This window comes from Anomalospiza imberbis, chromosome 25 (genome assembly GCF_031753505.1).
Source record: "Anomalospiza imberbis isolate Cuckoo-Finch-1a 21T00152 chromosome 25, ASM3175350v1, whole genome shotgun sequence".
NCBI classification, from domain to species: Eukaryota; Metazoa; Chordata; class Aves; order Passeriformes; family Viduidae; genus Anomalospiza; species Anomalospiza imberbis.
In genome coordinates, this window is record NC_089705.1 from 4,236,102 (window position 1) to 4,253,105 (window position 17,004).

Below are 17,004 nucleotides of genomic sequence, written 5' to 3' on the forward strand. Positions count from 1 at the left end.
AGAAATGGTGACACAACAATGAGGTATTTCTGAAAGACATGTGACTTGCTAAAAAGTAACTACTCAAAAAAAAAAAAAAAAAGGACAGCATTGCTTTTATAGCAAAAATCACAATTCCACCAGATATGTCACTGTTTTTTTATAGATGTACATGAGACTCTAAGGGAGCAGTGTCACAGCCTCAGCACTAACCTGCCTTTGCTGGGAGCAGGGGACAGAAGGACACATATTTACACTTCAATACTATGTGCTAATTTGAAATAACTAAAAGCTGATCCATACCTTCACGGTGTTCAACACTGCCATGGCATCCATAAATCAAACAATTCATTGATTATTTTTGTGCAATATAGAGAGAGAAGCTGCCTATGGCTAGAGTACTGCTTTGTATGCAAAACAGAGAATTCCATTTAAAAATAAACAAAACAGTGTAACTACTTTACACACACAGAATGTCTTTCTAGTAAGCTTCTGAAGTTTGTTCCTAGATTTTAATATACCCATAAGCAAACTGTGGAAAAGAAGCAGATGTTAAAGAGAACTGCAATTAAAAACAGTCAGAAATAATAACTACAGAAATAAAAACTACAGTCAGTTTGTCTGTAGTTTCCTTGTCCCTCTATGCACAGCATAACCCCCACTCCAGCATTCATTCAACTGACAAGACACCATTCGAAACCAAAAAAATAATCAAAAAGGAATTGAAATTTCAGTCGCTATTCTTGAGGCAGGTGGGGTGAGCTCAGGAAGCATCCCCTGACCTTTTCCACATGACCCAGCCCTGGCAGGGATGCCAGGCAGGGATGCCAGGCAGGGATGCCAGGCAGGCAGCCAACGGCGCTGCACCTCTGCCACCGCAGAACTCCGCGGCACGCACAGAATTACGCAGCGGGTCCTGCCGGAGCTGCCTCCCCCTGAAACACGGCCAGCCCTACGGATTCGTACCTTCGGAGCACCTGGGGAGGGAAGAGACAGGGTAACAAAGAGCCAGGCTGCTGCAGATACCTGCCACAGGAAAAGAAAGGCTGCGGCAGGAAGAGAAACTGGCGGGGTCACAGCCATAGAGCCGAGCGCGGCCGGGATGGCAGAGCCCCCCCTAGCCGGCTCCGGGACCCCCGGCACCGCCAGGGACCTTCCTGCCTGGGGACAGGCTCCGAGTCCCTCTGAGGACAGGGATAGCGTGAGCTCGGCAGGGTGGCTGTCTCTGAGGCTTTCCTGAGCCATGTTGAACACCTGAAAAGATTGTTGTTAATCTGGTCTGAGGGTAATACAGTGGAGATGGTGATGGGAGTTTTTAAAGGCAAATCCCAAACGTGTAAAAAAGCAGGCATTTCCCAGCTGCTTGTGGGAATTCTGTTCAAGAAATACAGTTGTACCTTGTATCTCACTTACACATCTTCTATTTTTAAGTGTCCAGACAGAAGATTTAGGCATGTGCTGCTCCCCTTTCATTTCTGTGTTTTAAGAATTCTGGATCATTCACCAGAAATCACAGGGAGCAGTTCAGCATGGAATTTTATCGTCCCTTTCTGTCACCAGGCTTTTCTGATATTCCTGAGCTTTTGGAATATTTACAGGCCAATTCCAAACAAACCTTATAGTTTCCATACCCACCCAGCACATACATAGAACCTGCATATGTTACCAACATATATGGAGCCAAGATGAGTTTGTCAAACACACAGAAGTCGCAGAGAGCCTTATTTCTTTCCGGAATATCGGTGGGTTTAATCTATACCTACAAAAACCATAGGAGGATCCAAGCTCTTCTCCCATTCACACAAAAAATCATGGATTTGAGAAGGAAGCAGCTCTACATGTGATGGTTTCACCTTGCAATCACAGAATCCCAGACTGGTTTGGATTGGAAAGGACCTTAAAGATCATCTCGTTCCACCCCCTGCCATGGCAGGGACACCTTCCACTACCCCAGGTTGCTCCAAGCCCTGTCCAACCTGGTCCTGGACACTTCCAGGGATGGGGCAGCCACAGCTCCCCTGGGCAACCTGTGCCAGGGATTCACTACCCTCAAAGGGAAGAATTTCTCCCTAATATTTGTTATTAACAACAAATTTCCTTGCAATGGTCTTTGCAAAGACACCAGATTTTGATGTGCTTTGGGCTTTTCAATTAAGAAACACACACAGACACAAACCACACAGCAAGCAAACAAATCCACAAGAAAGACTTGTTTCCAAACAAAGAATTTCTTCCCTCAAAACCTCACCCCTGGCTCTGTGCTGAATTGTTCTGCTGCTGGTAAGACACAACCAACCACTAAGGCTGGGATTTTGGTTACACTAAGGCTGTAAATGAGCTGAAATAAAAATATTTCCAGGTTGTCACAGCATAAGGCAGGACAACTAAATGGAAATTACAAGGATGTAAAAATCCCCAATATCAGAGCAGGGTCTGTGTCACAATATGTATGTTTATGATGTGATGCTCAGCAGTTACTTACTCCAAACCAAGTGTTTCAGTTCAGTTACATATTTTAGCTTATTCCACAAGCAGGCCAGCACTGTCCAGATCACAAATGTGTGCTTTTGGCCAAAGCTTTCAAAAGTATGGCTAGTGAGAAGCAAAGCATGGAATCCCCTTAATTCCATTTAGCTCAGAAGCTGAACAGCTCATTAAAAGAGAGCCATCACTGTGTCCTTTAGGGAAAGCCAGTCCATGGAATACAACTAAGAAATGCCAAGGGTGACAATCCAGCATGGAGCAGCAGCACTAGAACCTCAGGAAGATCACTCTACTCAATGTCTCTCCCAGAAATACGATTAACTATGTTAGTAATTAGTTGCTACTTGCTACATTACTAATAGGAGAAAAAATAAACCAAACCCACTGTAAATTAATTTTTAAAGAGAGTGAACTGTTTGAACTTGAAGTTCTCTGCTCATCATTACAATCTGCCCTCAATTAAGAAACCCACAAGGTGGTTTTGTACAAAAATTGGGAAAATTCACAACTGTAGCACTTTTTGCTTGACAAACCCAGCGGGACCATGTCCTGCCCAGCCTGGTTTGTGTTCCCAGCCCCACTCTGGTGACTGATGGGCCCAGTTCCATCAGGTACTGCAAGTCCTCTCCCTTCTCCTAAGAGCTCAGTGCCAACAGCAATTGATAGTACAAATGGGAGAGCCTGGATGTGCATTCAATTCTATTTCAGTATTTCTGTCCTTAAAGAGACAAAATATCTACTTCATTCTTCAAAGTACCTTCCTAACTCTGGCTTCCTTTTTGCCTTTTCCATGATTAAACACAAAAAAATCCTGTTAATAGCCTGCATTAGCTGTACTTCATAAAGCTTTCTGAGCAAACAGCACCATATAAAGATGAATTTCAACACAGATTAAATCTTTTCATGTACTTTCAAGTCTTTTAAAAAATATCAAGATTCACAGAAGTACACAAATAAGTTACTTAAAAAAAAAAAAAAAAAAAGGAAGTACTCCAAAATGTCTCCTGTGGGAATAACTCTGTATAGTTGTGCTAATTCTGTTTCAAGTTCTTCTCACCTAAATTTAGACAACTAAACATTAGTTTATTAGGCTAATGATTCAGGTTTCCTCTCTTTCCAAAGGAAATTAAGGAATTCAGGCAACAGCAATTTATCCTGCCCTGGGACTGTGGACCAGCTGTCAAAAGGGAAAAGGACCAAATGTAGAACTAAAGTCTTGGCTTTGTCACCAAAAATATGATCTATTAAACTTTGGTTATGACAATAATTGGTCATCACACTTTTTTTACTAAAAAATTCAAAGGCATTAGACACAACACAGTTTAAAACTATCTGATGTAGAGGTAACCTCTATAATACTTCCAGCTACTTTTAAAATTAAACAAATTTATCTAAAGCAGTAGAAAACATGGTAACCAAAATTAAAAACATTACCATCATTCTTCAATCAGTATTTGCAGAAAGGACAGATACATCACATAATTTTTGGACAGATATCAGTTTGGTAAAGCAAATTACAGTCTCTTAAACTTTTTATTTCCCTTGGAATTTCTGAAGAGCACTACCAGAGGAAAAGAGAATGACACTAGAGGCGGAACACGGGCTAAGGGGATGGACATTGCAAGCACCCCCAGTTCTGCTGACATGTCCTCAATGAAATACTCTCTGCTGCAGAAACCTTCTTTTGAAGAGCTTAGAGCATCCCACAGAACAAGTGTTACAAGCAACAGCACGAGTGAGGTCCAAGAGCTCTTAGGCCTTTACCACACTGATGGAATGATGATGGAAATCATCTGAACTGAGTCAGTCATTGACAGAAAACCTTGGAGAGAAAACTTCCTGTAAGACTGACTCAGGGAAAGGCATTCTGGAAGGAACGATGGGGTACAAGAGTTATCAATCGTGCAATCACCAGATGGTTTGGGTTGGAAGGGACCTTAAAGATCATCCAGTTCCAACACCTAAAGAGGGAAAAGTTGAGATAACCACTTCAAGAACATTGTGAGTGATTTCAGAATTAAATTCCACAATCCTAAAGATGCAGAAGGACTTGAATTTGGCACAAAGAGCTGACTTAACTTTCTGTATTTCACACAGTGTGGAAAGTCTTAACCTAAATGCCTGGGATCCATTTTGCTCATTTTTGGAAAGAGAATTCAAAGGTTATGACATTAAAATATCCTTTGAGAGGCACACAAGCCATGGCAGAGAAACATTTTCATAATCTTTGTACCGTTCTGGAGTAATTTGGCAACAAAACTTTCTAAATAAGATGAACTCCTTCAATTTTTAATTACAGTCATGCAAAATTAAAAATCTTTTGCAAACATCTGTTTTATTAATGTGGACACCCAAGCGTTCACCTGTTCACACAACATTAATTTCCAACAGCCCAAGTGTCAAATTTCAGTACGGCCCAAACTGTCTTGCCTAGTCCAAGGGGTTGTAGACAACCGTTGTAAATAAATGAACATTCCAGTCAAAACAATTAACTGTTCAAAACAATGACATTATACAAAAATTAAAGTTGAATTGCCAAAAATATTTTTATAAACTACATAGAAAACATACTAGCAGATATCCTTCAAGTTAATATTGATCTTATGTAGTAAATGTTTTCCTTAGCAGACACAACAGTTTGATTCAGGGCAGAAATTAACCTGCTTTAAGACAATTTAGCCATAAAAACTTACCAAAACCTATTAAAAATCAAATTAGATAATTTTCTGTCAGTCTTAGACTGGCAAAAACTTTATTCTTTAGTTTGTTGCTCATTCACAGATTGAGTTAAAAGATGGTGACTGCTCATCCATGGGATTTGCAACATGCCAGTTTCAGTGTATGTGCTTCTGGAATAATTGCAGAGATTCTAATATTGAAAAGAACAATTCTGAAAACACCACCAACTGCTAAGCTCCTGTCTGAAGAAATCATTAAATCACTCTTTATTTTCTCCACACAAAGGAAAATAATTTTTACAAGAAATGCTTGTTATGCCTTCTTGGAAGAATCCAGAATCATGACCTCCTGTAGAATGGGAACTGAGCCACTATGGGGAAGAGAACTGGGATATGCAGGTCTTCTATGACCTCATTAATTATCAGATCTCTGTGTGCTGGATTTACAGTTTGCTAACCTCACTCCTCACAGGCTCCATCAGCCTTTGGAGCAGCCCAGGATTCACTTCTCCCCATGTTCCTCAAGAACGTCTTGTGGTAAAACCAGCTTTGGGCAAGTTGTGTTTCCTTTTTCCTAACTTACTTGCCCAGGGCAACACCACTTTCCTGGATCATTCCTAAATTTTACTGAAGTCTTCTGCTTCAGCAGGAGCAGAGAATGTTGTCAATGCCAACAGCATGGGAAGCTTTCCATAACCTACGGGACATGTGGAGCAGTAACTGATGGAGACTTCCAGACTTGGCACCCAGGGATTAATTAGCCAATGGAGAGGGAAGTTATTTTTCCCGAGACCAGTGAAGATCATATTGACCAGATGATAAATTTGTTATTCCTCAGTGGGTAACTGACAAGTTTGGGAAGGAAAAAGGCAACACTCTCTTTTTCTGCAGGTAACACCAAGTAACTCTACAGACAAAAGGAGCATGTCAAGGCAATGAGCATAAAGAAACCAGAGACACCAGGACAGACTGCACGACCTCTGAGCAACCTGCTCCAACACTTGACTGTCCTCAGAGTGAACAAGTGTTTCCCTATGTCCACTAACATTCCAATCACTGGCAATGAAGCTGAATTCAAGATTTCTCAAGCTACCATCCTACATGCAGCCATTTCCCTTCACCTTTCTTGCAGCTAGCCAGTATTTGATTCCCCCAAAGACCTGCATGTTTATGTACTACCTGTGAGCAATTCTACAAAATTCCAGGAGCCTGTAAGTGAAGTGTTTGAAAGACACAGGTTTAAGAAATTCACAGATGATGTTCACTCCCTAAGTACAGAGTAGTCAGACATCTACACAGCCCACTCAGTGAGACCCTGAGAGGTCATGTTCTGTTTGGTATCAATTGGTTTCAACGTTTTTCAACAATTACTTTCACAAGTTTCAAGTTCCCTGGTACAAATTCAGTGACTGAACTTCTCTCCCATGCATCAATGGAAAACTTGAGCCTCTGCTCTTGTCTCTCCCAAGGCTGAAGAATGGGAAAGCTTCTTCATCTTTGGGAAAAGGGAACTGGACAGCTCAGTCTTATAGTGGGCTATGAACTCTTCCACACAAGCAGAAACATGATTTAAAACTCATTCCTGACAAAAAGCTTTCAACTAAGTCCTGCATGTGTGCAGGAAAGAGGACTGGACTCATGGCAAGATTATTTTCAGCACTGCTTAAAACATTCACCCACAGGTCCTTCACAGCTACAACGTGTTGGCCACAAAGAACCTTCCACTGGTTTAAGAGATGAAGCATTTCTTCAAGTAAAGTTGGACTTGATCATCTTGGAGGTGTTGCCCAACCTTAATGATTCTACGATACCAAACAGACAAGGATGGACCGTGTGCTTACAGACCAAGAGGTGACAATGATGGCCCAAGTTGTGACAACGAAGGACCAAGAGCTGGGACGTTCATGGCTAAAGGTACTGGCACAAGGGTTACAGCCAAGTCCTGGGAGGGGCATGGCTAACAGAAGTCACACAAGGGTTGCAGCCAAATCCTAGGATGACCATGGCTAGCAGAAGCCATTCAATGGTTACAGCCCGAGCACCCAAGAACTGGATGCTGCTGCCATCTTGACAAATTCTGGCCTGACACGGACAACTGAAATTAGAAGGAGCAGCAAGGACATCGTGCTTTAAACAAGGAGACGGACGGTGACGACAGCTCCTGGTTAGCTGCAAGTTTATTATTTAAGTGATGCCAAGACGCTCGTGGCGATGATGCTTGGACACTGCCCTGGGGGAGAGGAAGCTGAAGGGCCCCGAGGGGCAGCGCTGCCGGCCTGCGGGCCGGGCAGCTCGTGCGGCTCGGTGCCCCCGGGACCCCCGGCGGGGCCGCGCCTCGCCCGCCGCATCCCGCCCCCGCCCGCGCCCCCCGCGCCCCCCACTCACCCTGCCGCGGGGGCCGGGCCCCTCCTCCTTGGCCTCCGCCATGTTGCGCCCCCCCTCAGCTGTCCCAGCCCGGGGCGAGGGGCCGGGGGTCACTCCCTCTCAGCCTCCCCCGCGCTCCGGGGGGGCGGCGGCTCCGGGGGGCTCCGCGGCGCGGCGGGCGGGGCTGAGGGGGGGGCCCGGCGGCTCCCCGAGGGCGGCGGGGCGGGGTGGGGGGGGGCTCGGACCCGCCAGGCCGCGGCCGCTGCTCCCGGAGCTGCCCCGACCAGCCCAGCGCGGGGCCGCTCCGCGCATGCGCCGCACGCCTGCGCGCGCCCGCGCAGGCGCGGCGGGGGCTCGGCGGGGCCGCGGGGTCGGGGGTGCCCCCGGGGCGGGGGGGGCGCTCGGGGATCCCACAGCGGCGGCGGCGGCCGCGGACCGGGAGCTCCGCCGCCGTCACGGCGCTGCCGGCGGCGACACGGGGGCGGCGGCCTCGTGGCGCGGCCCCGCCGGGGCTGTGGCGCTGGCGGCAGGTGGTCGGTGGTCTCCCGGTGGTCTCCTCTGGCGCCGCCGGGGTGAGGGCCCGGCCAGGCCACAGCACCGCCCTCACGGCGCCCGCCTCACCTGTTCTGCTTATTGTGCCTCTGCTGCGTCATTCGCGAATGAATTCATTTTGAATTTAGTGATTTTTTTTTTTTTACGGACTTTAATTTAATTCTGTTGGTACTGTTGCAAAATGTGGAATATGTAAAAATTTTCTTAAGGGTGTTCTGCGGTGTTTGATGCGTGTGTGCTTTCAAGCCTCGTCAGCAAGGAGGGAGCTTTAATCTGTGGATCAAATAGCAGCTCACAAGATGGAAGTGATGTCCAGGTGTTAGAGAAACAAGTTATTGTTGGTAGAGTTGCCTTGTTAAGGTTTAGGCCTGGACATGCTTCATGGTCTCAGACCTAGAGGGAGTTTAACAAAGCCTGGGGAGAAGGATGTGCCAGTGCTGGTGGACACGGGAAATGCACAACTGATGGGCCACAAAGACATCTGGCAGAACTGCAAGATGAGGAACGAACTAATAAACCCAACCTGGCGATTGTGCTGAATCACCTGCAGCTGGGTGAAGGCTAATTCTGGCAGGGGGACATCACAACTGCCAACTCATGGACCACAGACCCAAGAAACCACCAACACAACACAACAGAAACACTGAGCGTGGCACTAATTAGCATGAATAGCAAGAGAATTGTGAAAAATGCATATTATATGGCTCTACGCAGATATTTACTATATGTATTATGCTAGGTTGGAAAGTTATGTTGTATTAACATTTTAATAATATAGTAAATGTAGTTTTGTAAGCTTTAGCAGTTAAAATAGAAATTATGTGTGTATTCTTTTAATTAGCTCAAGAAAAGGAGAAGATAATAAAAAATTCTTTGCACAGAGATAACAATTACAGAAACCCATAAATTTTCCAAAGGAGAGGAGTTTATGGTTTTCCTTATCAACGGAAACGAACTTTTTCAAGCTGGACTTAGACTGGAAGGCACCTGGGGATTATAGAAGATTTTTGACACGTACCAGATGGATTTCTTGTTTTAAATAAAATATATGCATATTCATAAAGTGTTTTGTATATGCAACAGATTACCCTTTTTAAGGAGTAAAATTTCTTTTAACAGGGTCCCCCCTTTTCCTGGCTCACTTTTGTCCAGAGAGGGGTACCCAGCCCGGGCTGTAACTCTTTGCTGTTATTGTCTCATTAATTGTCCTAACTCTAATTGTGTAACCTTTATTACTACATTTGTATTATTTTTTTTTTATAACTATTTTATTTTTATTAAACTTTCTAAATTTTTGAAACAAGTGATTGGCGTTTATAACAGAATCATTACCCAGTAGAACAGTAATTAAAAGAGAACTGTGGAACATGTAGCCAATGAACACTGGTGGCCTATTGAGAAAACCTTTGGAACCATGTGTGAGCTACAGATCATTGGGGGGTTTTATTGTGAGCAGTGTCGGACATTGCAGCACCCAGGAGTTGATAAGGACAGTGAGTTCTTGTCTCTTCAATAATTAAATAATCTATCTGCTAATTAAAACTTGGTCTTAAAGGAAATCTCCACTTCCCAGTTTATCTGATTTGCACAATTATAGGCTGGTGCTGAGCTGCAGCTGCATTTCAATGGTGACTGAAGTGATCCTTGTATAAACACTGTCCTTCAGCTGGCCTGAAATGCTAGATGCAAAATATTGGGATTCATTTAGGAAATCCTGTCAGGTCTCTCTTAGAAATCATGGCATTCCAAGGACAGAGAGATAATTAATGTGATAATTTAATAATTAACGTTTTTCACTTATGCAATAATCCTCATCCTCAAGTCTAAATGAAAATAATCCTTATCTTGAAGTCTAAAACAATTATAGTTGATGAGTTGTTTTGTGACATTTCTCAAAAAATTTGGGTATATTTAATGGCAAAAGATGTTATATGTGAACTGTGAGCCTGATGTGAAATTTTATTAAAAAATAATCTTATCTTTAGATAGCTACAAAGAAAAGAATGAATAGTTTAATCTGTTTTAAATGGGGACAAAATACTATAACAATAAAAAATTAATAGGGATTTATATTTAATTTTTTTAAGAGTTAGAAATTCTAATACTGTCTCAGTATAGGGCTGCACATCAGGGTTCCCCAGGTGTTTTGCACAAAAGTCCACCGTGAACACACAGGTGTCCCAAAAGCTTGGGGGTCACAGCACAGATGTGCTGTACATGTGTGGACCAGCTGAAAATGCAGAGATTTCTCAATGGGATTTTCTAGGAAGACAGAAAACAGAGAAATAAATTTACTACATAATAAATATAATAAAGAATAAATATTTATTAACTAAAATGCTGAGAAATTCGAGTATGAGGAAGGCCTTAAAAGTTTGAGTTTGGTTTAGGAATTAAGATATTTAGGAAAATAAACTTGCTTTTTCTTTTTTGCCCTTTTTTCTGAGGCTTTGCAAAGGCTGCCTTCATGTTTTCAGGCTGAAGTTTAGAAATTATGGGTGGAGTTGTGTCACACTACGACACGAAATAACTCACACACGTTTTTGCCAGACGCAAAAGAGGGAAGAAAAGAACCAAAAGAGAGATTTTATTTTCTGACTTCACTATATATAGAATAGCAAAAGTGACAGTGGATTGGAGGGTGAAATTGCCACCTCTGCAACCACACTGGTCAAACCAACAGTCCATCAATTCTCTCCTCCCACAAAGAAGAATGCAAAACAATCATTGTTTATACGAACAGTGTGAGAAAATTCAGTAGAAATATGTAAACATCAGAAGGCATAGAAGACTTTTAGAAGAACTTTAAAACTCTCAAAAGAACAGGGCGACAGGTTTGTGTTGCCTAAACCTCTTTTTTCATGTCATCCCAGTGCCAAATGCTCAGCCACTCAGGATAGCCTCAAATACCACGGGAACTCCAGTGGCATCACAAGACTGGACAAAACTACTGTAACTTCTTGGGGCTACAAGGTAAATTTCCATAAAATGGTATAAAATGAACTTGTTCAAGCATTTTAATGGGAACAGACATCTTTGTGCCATTGCCTGATTCTCCTAAGTAAATCAGGGAGTGATGGAAATATCTGAACTTTCAACATCCAACAGAAAATGCTTTCAGACGACTGTACGAAGAATTCTGTGAGAAATAGATCCTGTCACTACGACAGGTGATAAATCAGCCATGTGCTGTGGAAATCTCTGCCTGCTGCAGGTTTGCTGAGGGTGATGCCACAATGGACAGGCAAGGGGGTGACAGTGAGAGCCACCATTTAAAGCCAGATCGATCCTGGTGTGGGCTGAGATATCCAAACCCGTTCTCTGTAGGGTGTTGGAACCAGAGCAGGACATTCTTCAGCTCCTTCAGACTCTTGGCTCTTGGATGTTGTTGGCCCAGCTTTGGGAAGACCTGACTGTGTCCTTCCAGTGCCTAAAGGGGACAACAGGAAAGATGGAGAGAGGCTGTTTCCAAGGCCTGGAGTAACAGGACAAGGGGAAAGGGCTCCCAACTGCCAGAGGCCAGGGTTAGGTGGGAGATTTGGAAGGAATTGTTCCCTGTGAAGGAACAGGGGGCCCTGTGTGTTCACAGGAGGCTCTGGCACAGGTTGCCCATTGAAGCTGTGGCTGCCCCTGGATCCCTGGAAATGTCCAAGGCCAGGTGGGATGGAGCTTGGAGCCACCTGGGCCAGTGGAAGTTGTCCCTGTCCATGGCAGGGTTTAGAAGAAGATGATCTTTAAGGTCCCTTCCAACCCAAACCATTCCATGATTCTGTGATTCTACAGGAGCTGTCTGTGCACTAATGTGGCTAAAAAAGACACTGCAGAATACGTAGGTAACATGGTGATGACTCTGGCAGAACAGACCAAGATAAATGCCTGGATAAGGCAGGGAAAAGATAAGATTGTTCCACACTATTGTTTTTGAATTGCTTTTTAATTCACCCCTGGAGTGCCCATATTCCAATCTACTGCACAATCCTGCATGAGACTATTCCTCTTTAAACCAATGACATTTGAAAAGGAACCACGAAACCCCCTCCACATGCAGGCTGCAGTTCAGTGAACTGGATGAATGATCTTTGCACATCCCCACGGGCATGCACAGCTGAATATAGATCACCCAGAAAACCTGCCAGCCGTACAGGGTGGGGCTGGGCACTCCTGCAACCCTGCCAGCCAGCACAGGGTCTCTGCAGAGAATTCCAGCTGCAGGTGGAACAGCCCTGCTATGTGTTTCAGGCCAAACATGAACTAATAACAACAAATAATCTTGTTTCCTTTCCAGTGAGCATCCAAATAGGACAGCTTTGGGAGATGGGTGGAGGAAAACACGGCTGTTGCAGATGTTGTACCCACAAAGAATCATGAAATTGGTCATGTTGGAAAAGACCTCGAAGATCACCAAATCCAACCATCAGCACAGCACCACCACCACATTCACCACTAAACCATGTGGTGCTTTGGGCGCTGCCTTCTCCTTGTTGTTGTCATGGACTGAAAAGGGATGTGGAGATGAGCAGACAGTGACCTTTTCTGTCCCAGAGCTGGACAAAACTGGGGACACCTCTTAATTTTAGGTGCTCTCATACTGTAGACTCCTCCGAAGCAGAGCTGTAATGCTGTAAGAAAACACAGGGAATATTTCAGGGGAAAAACAATTGCAGTGGTGCCTCCTCTTGACCCTGAGCAGACAGGGGAGACCCGGGGACAGTGAGGATGTGGGTTTGTGTCCCAGCTCAGGGTCTGCTCTGGTTTGTCCCTCCACGTGCTGGGTGGGATTTGCGTTACCCTGCCGCTGGTGATGTCAGGAGCTGCTAGGACAAAGGGGAACAGGAGGCTTGGAAACAACAAGGATCAAGGAAAGAGAAAAGCCAAGTTTTAAAAAGCAAACGCTTAGTCATAGAGACACAGACGCAGGAGGGCTGGCAGGGGCCTATTTCCATCCTGAAACTCCCCCTCATTCCCAGACTTGCTCTGGCTATGTTTGCTGTTAACATCCCCTTCCCCCACCACCCACAGATAACTGAAGGAGCAGCCGTTGAAAAAGGAAAAAAAAAAAAAAATGGCAGTTGCCTTGCTCTGCCTGCAGGAGAAATGTCAGGAAGTGTCTGGTGGTGGGTGGGATGAAAGGAGGAAGCTGAACTCTAAAGAGAATATTCTAGCTCTGCTCGTACAAACAAATGCCCCTCTGTATTCTGCTTGATAAAAACATCCAGGAGCAGGTTCTCCTGCGTGCAGGAGTGTGGAGTAACGTACACACCTCTGAGTGATTTATTTGTACATGCTGCATTACCCCCAGCACTCCATGAACTGGAGGGGAAAAGATGGAAACAGCTCGGGAAAAGCACAAGCATCATCAATAATTAATAGTGCCTTTTTTGTAATAGGAATGATCCAATATTAATTATGAAGTTAATTTCTGTTTAGATGGTTTGTGCATGTGTATGAGATTTGGACCAGGATTTAAGTTCAGTGCAATCATGCTTTTATTCTAATTACAATAATTATAAATCTACTTTGCATCCTCTTTTTAAGTCTCAATAACACAGGCTTTTGTTTCCAAACATGCCAGACAGCAGTTTTTGCACACCAAATATGGCAGCTCTCAGCTTCCCAAAGTGAATCCGGTTATAAATAAAAAACAAATTGTTTTGATTCATTGTTGGTGTGCAAATGTGAAAATAAGCCCAGAACATGGGTCAAGATAAGTACTTTGGATTTCTAAAGTCACAGAGTCAACAGGGAGGAAGGAACTTAATTGCACACATCATGAAATATTTAAACAGACAGTGACCAACGTGCAGATGTGGGATGCAGACTTTCATAGCTAATTCTGTGTTACAAACAGCTGATGCTGCTCTGCGTCAGGGACTCTGTATCTTTCTTATTCTGGAGCCTTAAAAATTTTCAGTGCACCATTTTGAAGCTTATTTTTTGTACTGGGTGATCTGCTAGGAAAAAAATTCTACGTCAGAAGCACAAAACCCAGATGGAGAATTGAGTTTCTTATTTATCTGTAGACCACCAGCTCGATGCCCTCTTGGGACATGGGTACATCTCATCCACATCAGACTGGTGGGTGGAGGTTGCCATAAGAGCAATAAAATTTCTCTTTGTTGCACTTGGTTTTCTTATACAGTCATTATCTATTTTCCAGCTATATTCATGCCTTTCTTGTGCTACCAGGACAGACTTATTGGAAAGTTTTTCTAAGGGAAATCCAGTTTATAGTAACAGAACTTTTGTAGCAAGTTCACGGTAGATTATTTTGTTGAAGTAGAAGAAAGGAAATGTGAGTTTTCTCTTTGCTTTTGAGTCTTTCCTTTTGTTTTTCTATCTGCTCTTGTCTCCCTGCAGAAAATCCAAACTCCTGCCCCAAGTAAACCTCCTGTCTGTGACAGCCCCGTGGTCCTTTGGCAGTGGGAGAGTTCACACTGGCACCAAGCTCACCCTGTGAGCCCCCGAGTAAAATGGGGCGAGATCAGTAAAACCTGCACAAGACATTTCAGATTGCTTGCAGGCTCTGCTAGCCATCGTGATACTGTCATGTTTAGATCTTATTATTTGCCATAATAAGATGCCAAAAGTAATTTTCAAAAAGGGAACTGTTAGACTTTGGCAAAATCTGATTGTGCTCAAGGTCTGGGATAGGTGTCAGGTCGTCAGAGCAGTATTCCCCTGGGAAGTCTCTTCAAGTGCCTGCTGCTACAGCAGGTTTAATTTTATCTTTGTCTTCTGAGAGTCACTGAAGAATGACATGAATAACCTCTGGAGTTCTTGTGGCCATTTGTGTTGTTTGGAGACCTCCTCTCAAATCTTTATTGGCAATTACTACCCACTCACAAACTCTGGTTGCTGCTTTTTAGTATCATCCTGAATTCGTGCTGTGACTACATCACTTTTTCCATAGGCAGAATAAATCTGTTTATTTTTAAATTTCCACCATTTTTGTGTTATGAAGAAAAAAAGGTTTTGATTTTCTGTTCCATCTTTTGTGTTTGTCTTTTGGAAAAAGCAGTGTATTAAAAAATAATTACAGAGAAGACACTGCCAGTCTTCAGATTTTTGAGAAAGTCATGGCAGCCTTATGAAATACAGCTTTGTGAGTCCACTCCCTTCTGCCCCACTGACATTCCATGCATAGCCAAACATTAACCAGAGCTCAGCTCAGAACTGCTGGGATTTTGCAGAGCTGATGAATCTGTTTCCCTGCTTGTCTCTGTGAGATGGAAGAACAGGATTCTCTGTAACAGTTACATCCCATTCTTGCCACGGATTTATTGTCACAGACTCCCAGACTGGTATGGGTTGGAAGGGACCTTAAAACCCATCCAGTTCCACCCCCTGCCATGGCAGGGACACCTTCCACTATCCCAGGGTGCTCCAAGCCCCATCCAACCTGTCTTTGGACACTTCCAGGGATCCAGGGGCAGCCACAACTTCTCTGGGCACCCTGTGCCCACCTCACAAGGGAGAATTTCTTCCATATATCAAGCCTAAATTTCCCCTCTTTAGTGGGAAGCCATTCCTTGTCCTGTCACTCTAGTTTCTGATGCAAAGTCCCTCTCCAGCTTTTCCGGAGGCCCCTGCAGATCCTGGAAGATGCTGTGGGTTCTCCAAACAACCTTCTCTTCTCCAGCTGAACAGCCCCAGCTCTCTCAGGCTGTCTCCATAAGGAAGGTGCTCCAGCCTCTTCATTAAACTCACATCTCTCCTCTGGACTTGCTCCATGTTCCCCTTATGTTGGGGGCACCAGAACTGGATGCAGTATTCCCAGGTAGTCTGAGAGAATCCCCTCCCTCAACCTGCTGGCCTGGCTCCTTTGGATGCAGCCCAGGGCACAGCTGGATTTCTGGGCTGCATCTAAAGGACCGTGGCCAGTAGGTGACAAAACGTGACAGAGTTTTAAATTCTCTTAATCGAAGAAATACAAAATTAAATTCTTTATAGTAGAAAGCCACAGAAAAGAAAATTCTCTTAATAGATGGTATGCATGCTGTTAACTGTAGGGCAGTGGGATAAATTCTAGTTATGTCTGTCTCATTTCTCTCCACAGCTCAAGGATATGTCTGGATTGACAGCTTTGTCGTACAACTGTGCTGAGTGTTCCTGCAAGGCAGTGAGCATCCTTAACTCCAATTAACATCACTGGGAATGGAGGGCTCTTGGAGCCTCTTGGAAGACAGTCTTGGCATGCTCAACTGTCCAAGGATCACTCACCCCACTGGCAGAGCACCTACTGCTGAGAGGAGACACAGGCAGCAAGAGGAGGGGAAGACCACTTTATCCAGATTGTGTGATCTCATCAAGAACTTTCCAGTCTCAGAGCTCTCTATTTTTAAGCCTATAGGCATATTTGTGATGGTATAGAGGAAAAACCTCTTGGAGAGCAGTTGTAATCTGTGCTCAAGGAGACGTGAAAACAGCACTGGAGGGAGAGGAGAACCCTCATCACTGAGTGCCACGGAAAGTTGCTGTGAGCTGAAGAGCCTCTGCAGCAGCTCTTGGCCACTCCTGCAGTCCTGCCTCAGCTTCAGATACCAGGTGATGTAATTGGCATTTTCCTTCCTCCTTTACTCTATCAAAGGTCATGCTTCTTCATGACACTGTGGTGAGCCCCAGAATGATGAAATGTTCTGCAGGAATCCCTATTCTTCCAGGCAGGTTTATTCCAATCCACCACAGACGTGGTTTAGGAGAGCCTGCAGCAGGACAAGGACTCTACCCTGCACCTTCTGGGTGCCTCCCTGCTCTGTTCTCCCTTTCCACTCCTCCCTTTGCTTCCTGATTCTTGAAATTCCTGAGCACCTCTAGTTCTGGGACATACTGGAATTTGTGCACACAGCCCTTAAACTGTTTTCTTCTGGGTCAAAATTTTCCAGGGAATGCCCAGGGAGTGCAGACATGGCATCTCCTCACAATGTTTAATTGCTTCTTCAGTAGGAAA

At 44.3% G+C, this 17,004-nt stretch overlaps 1 protein-coding gene across 1 annotated transcript in view; it reads right to left on the reverse strand.

The window, feature by feature from the left end:
• LOC137462348 (zinc finger MYM-type protein 4-like) overlaps positions 1-7,731 on the reverse strand; it is a 39,867-nt gene extending 32,136 nt beyond the window's left edge. Inside the window, exon 1 of the mRNA XM_068172587.1 lies at positions 7,527-7,731. Within this exon, the coding sequence (XP_068028688.1) occupies positions 7,527-7,568 (42 nt within the window). The 5' untranslated portion in view covers positions 7,569-7,731. The remainder of the gene's footprint in view (positions 1-7,526) is intronic.
• Between the last annotated feature and the right edge of the window lie 9,273 nt (positions 7,732-17,004).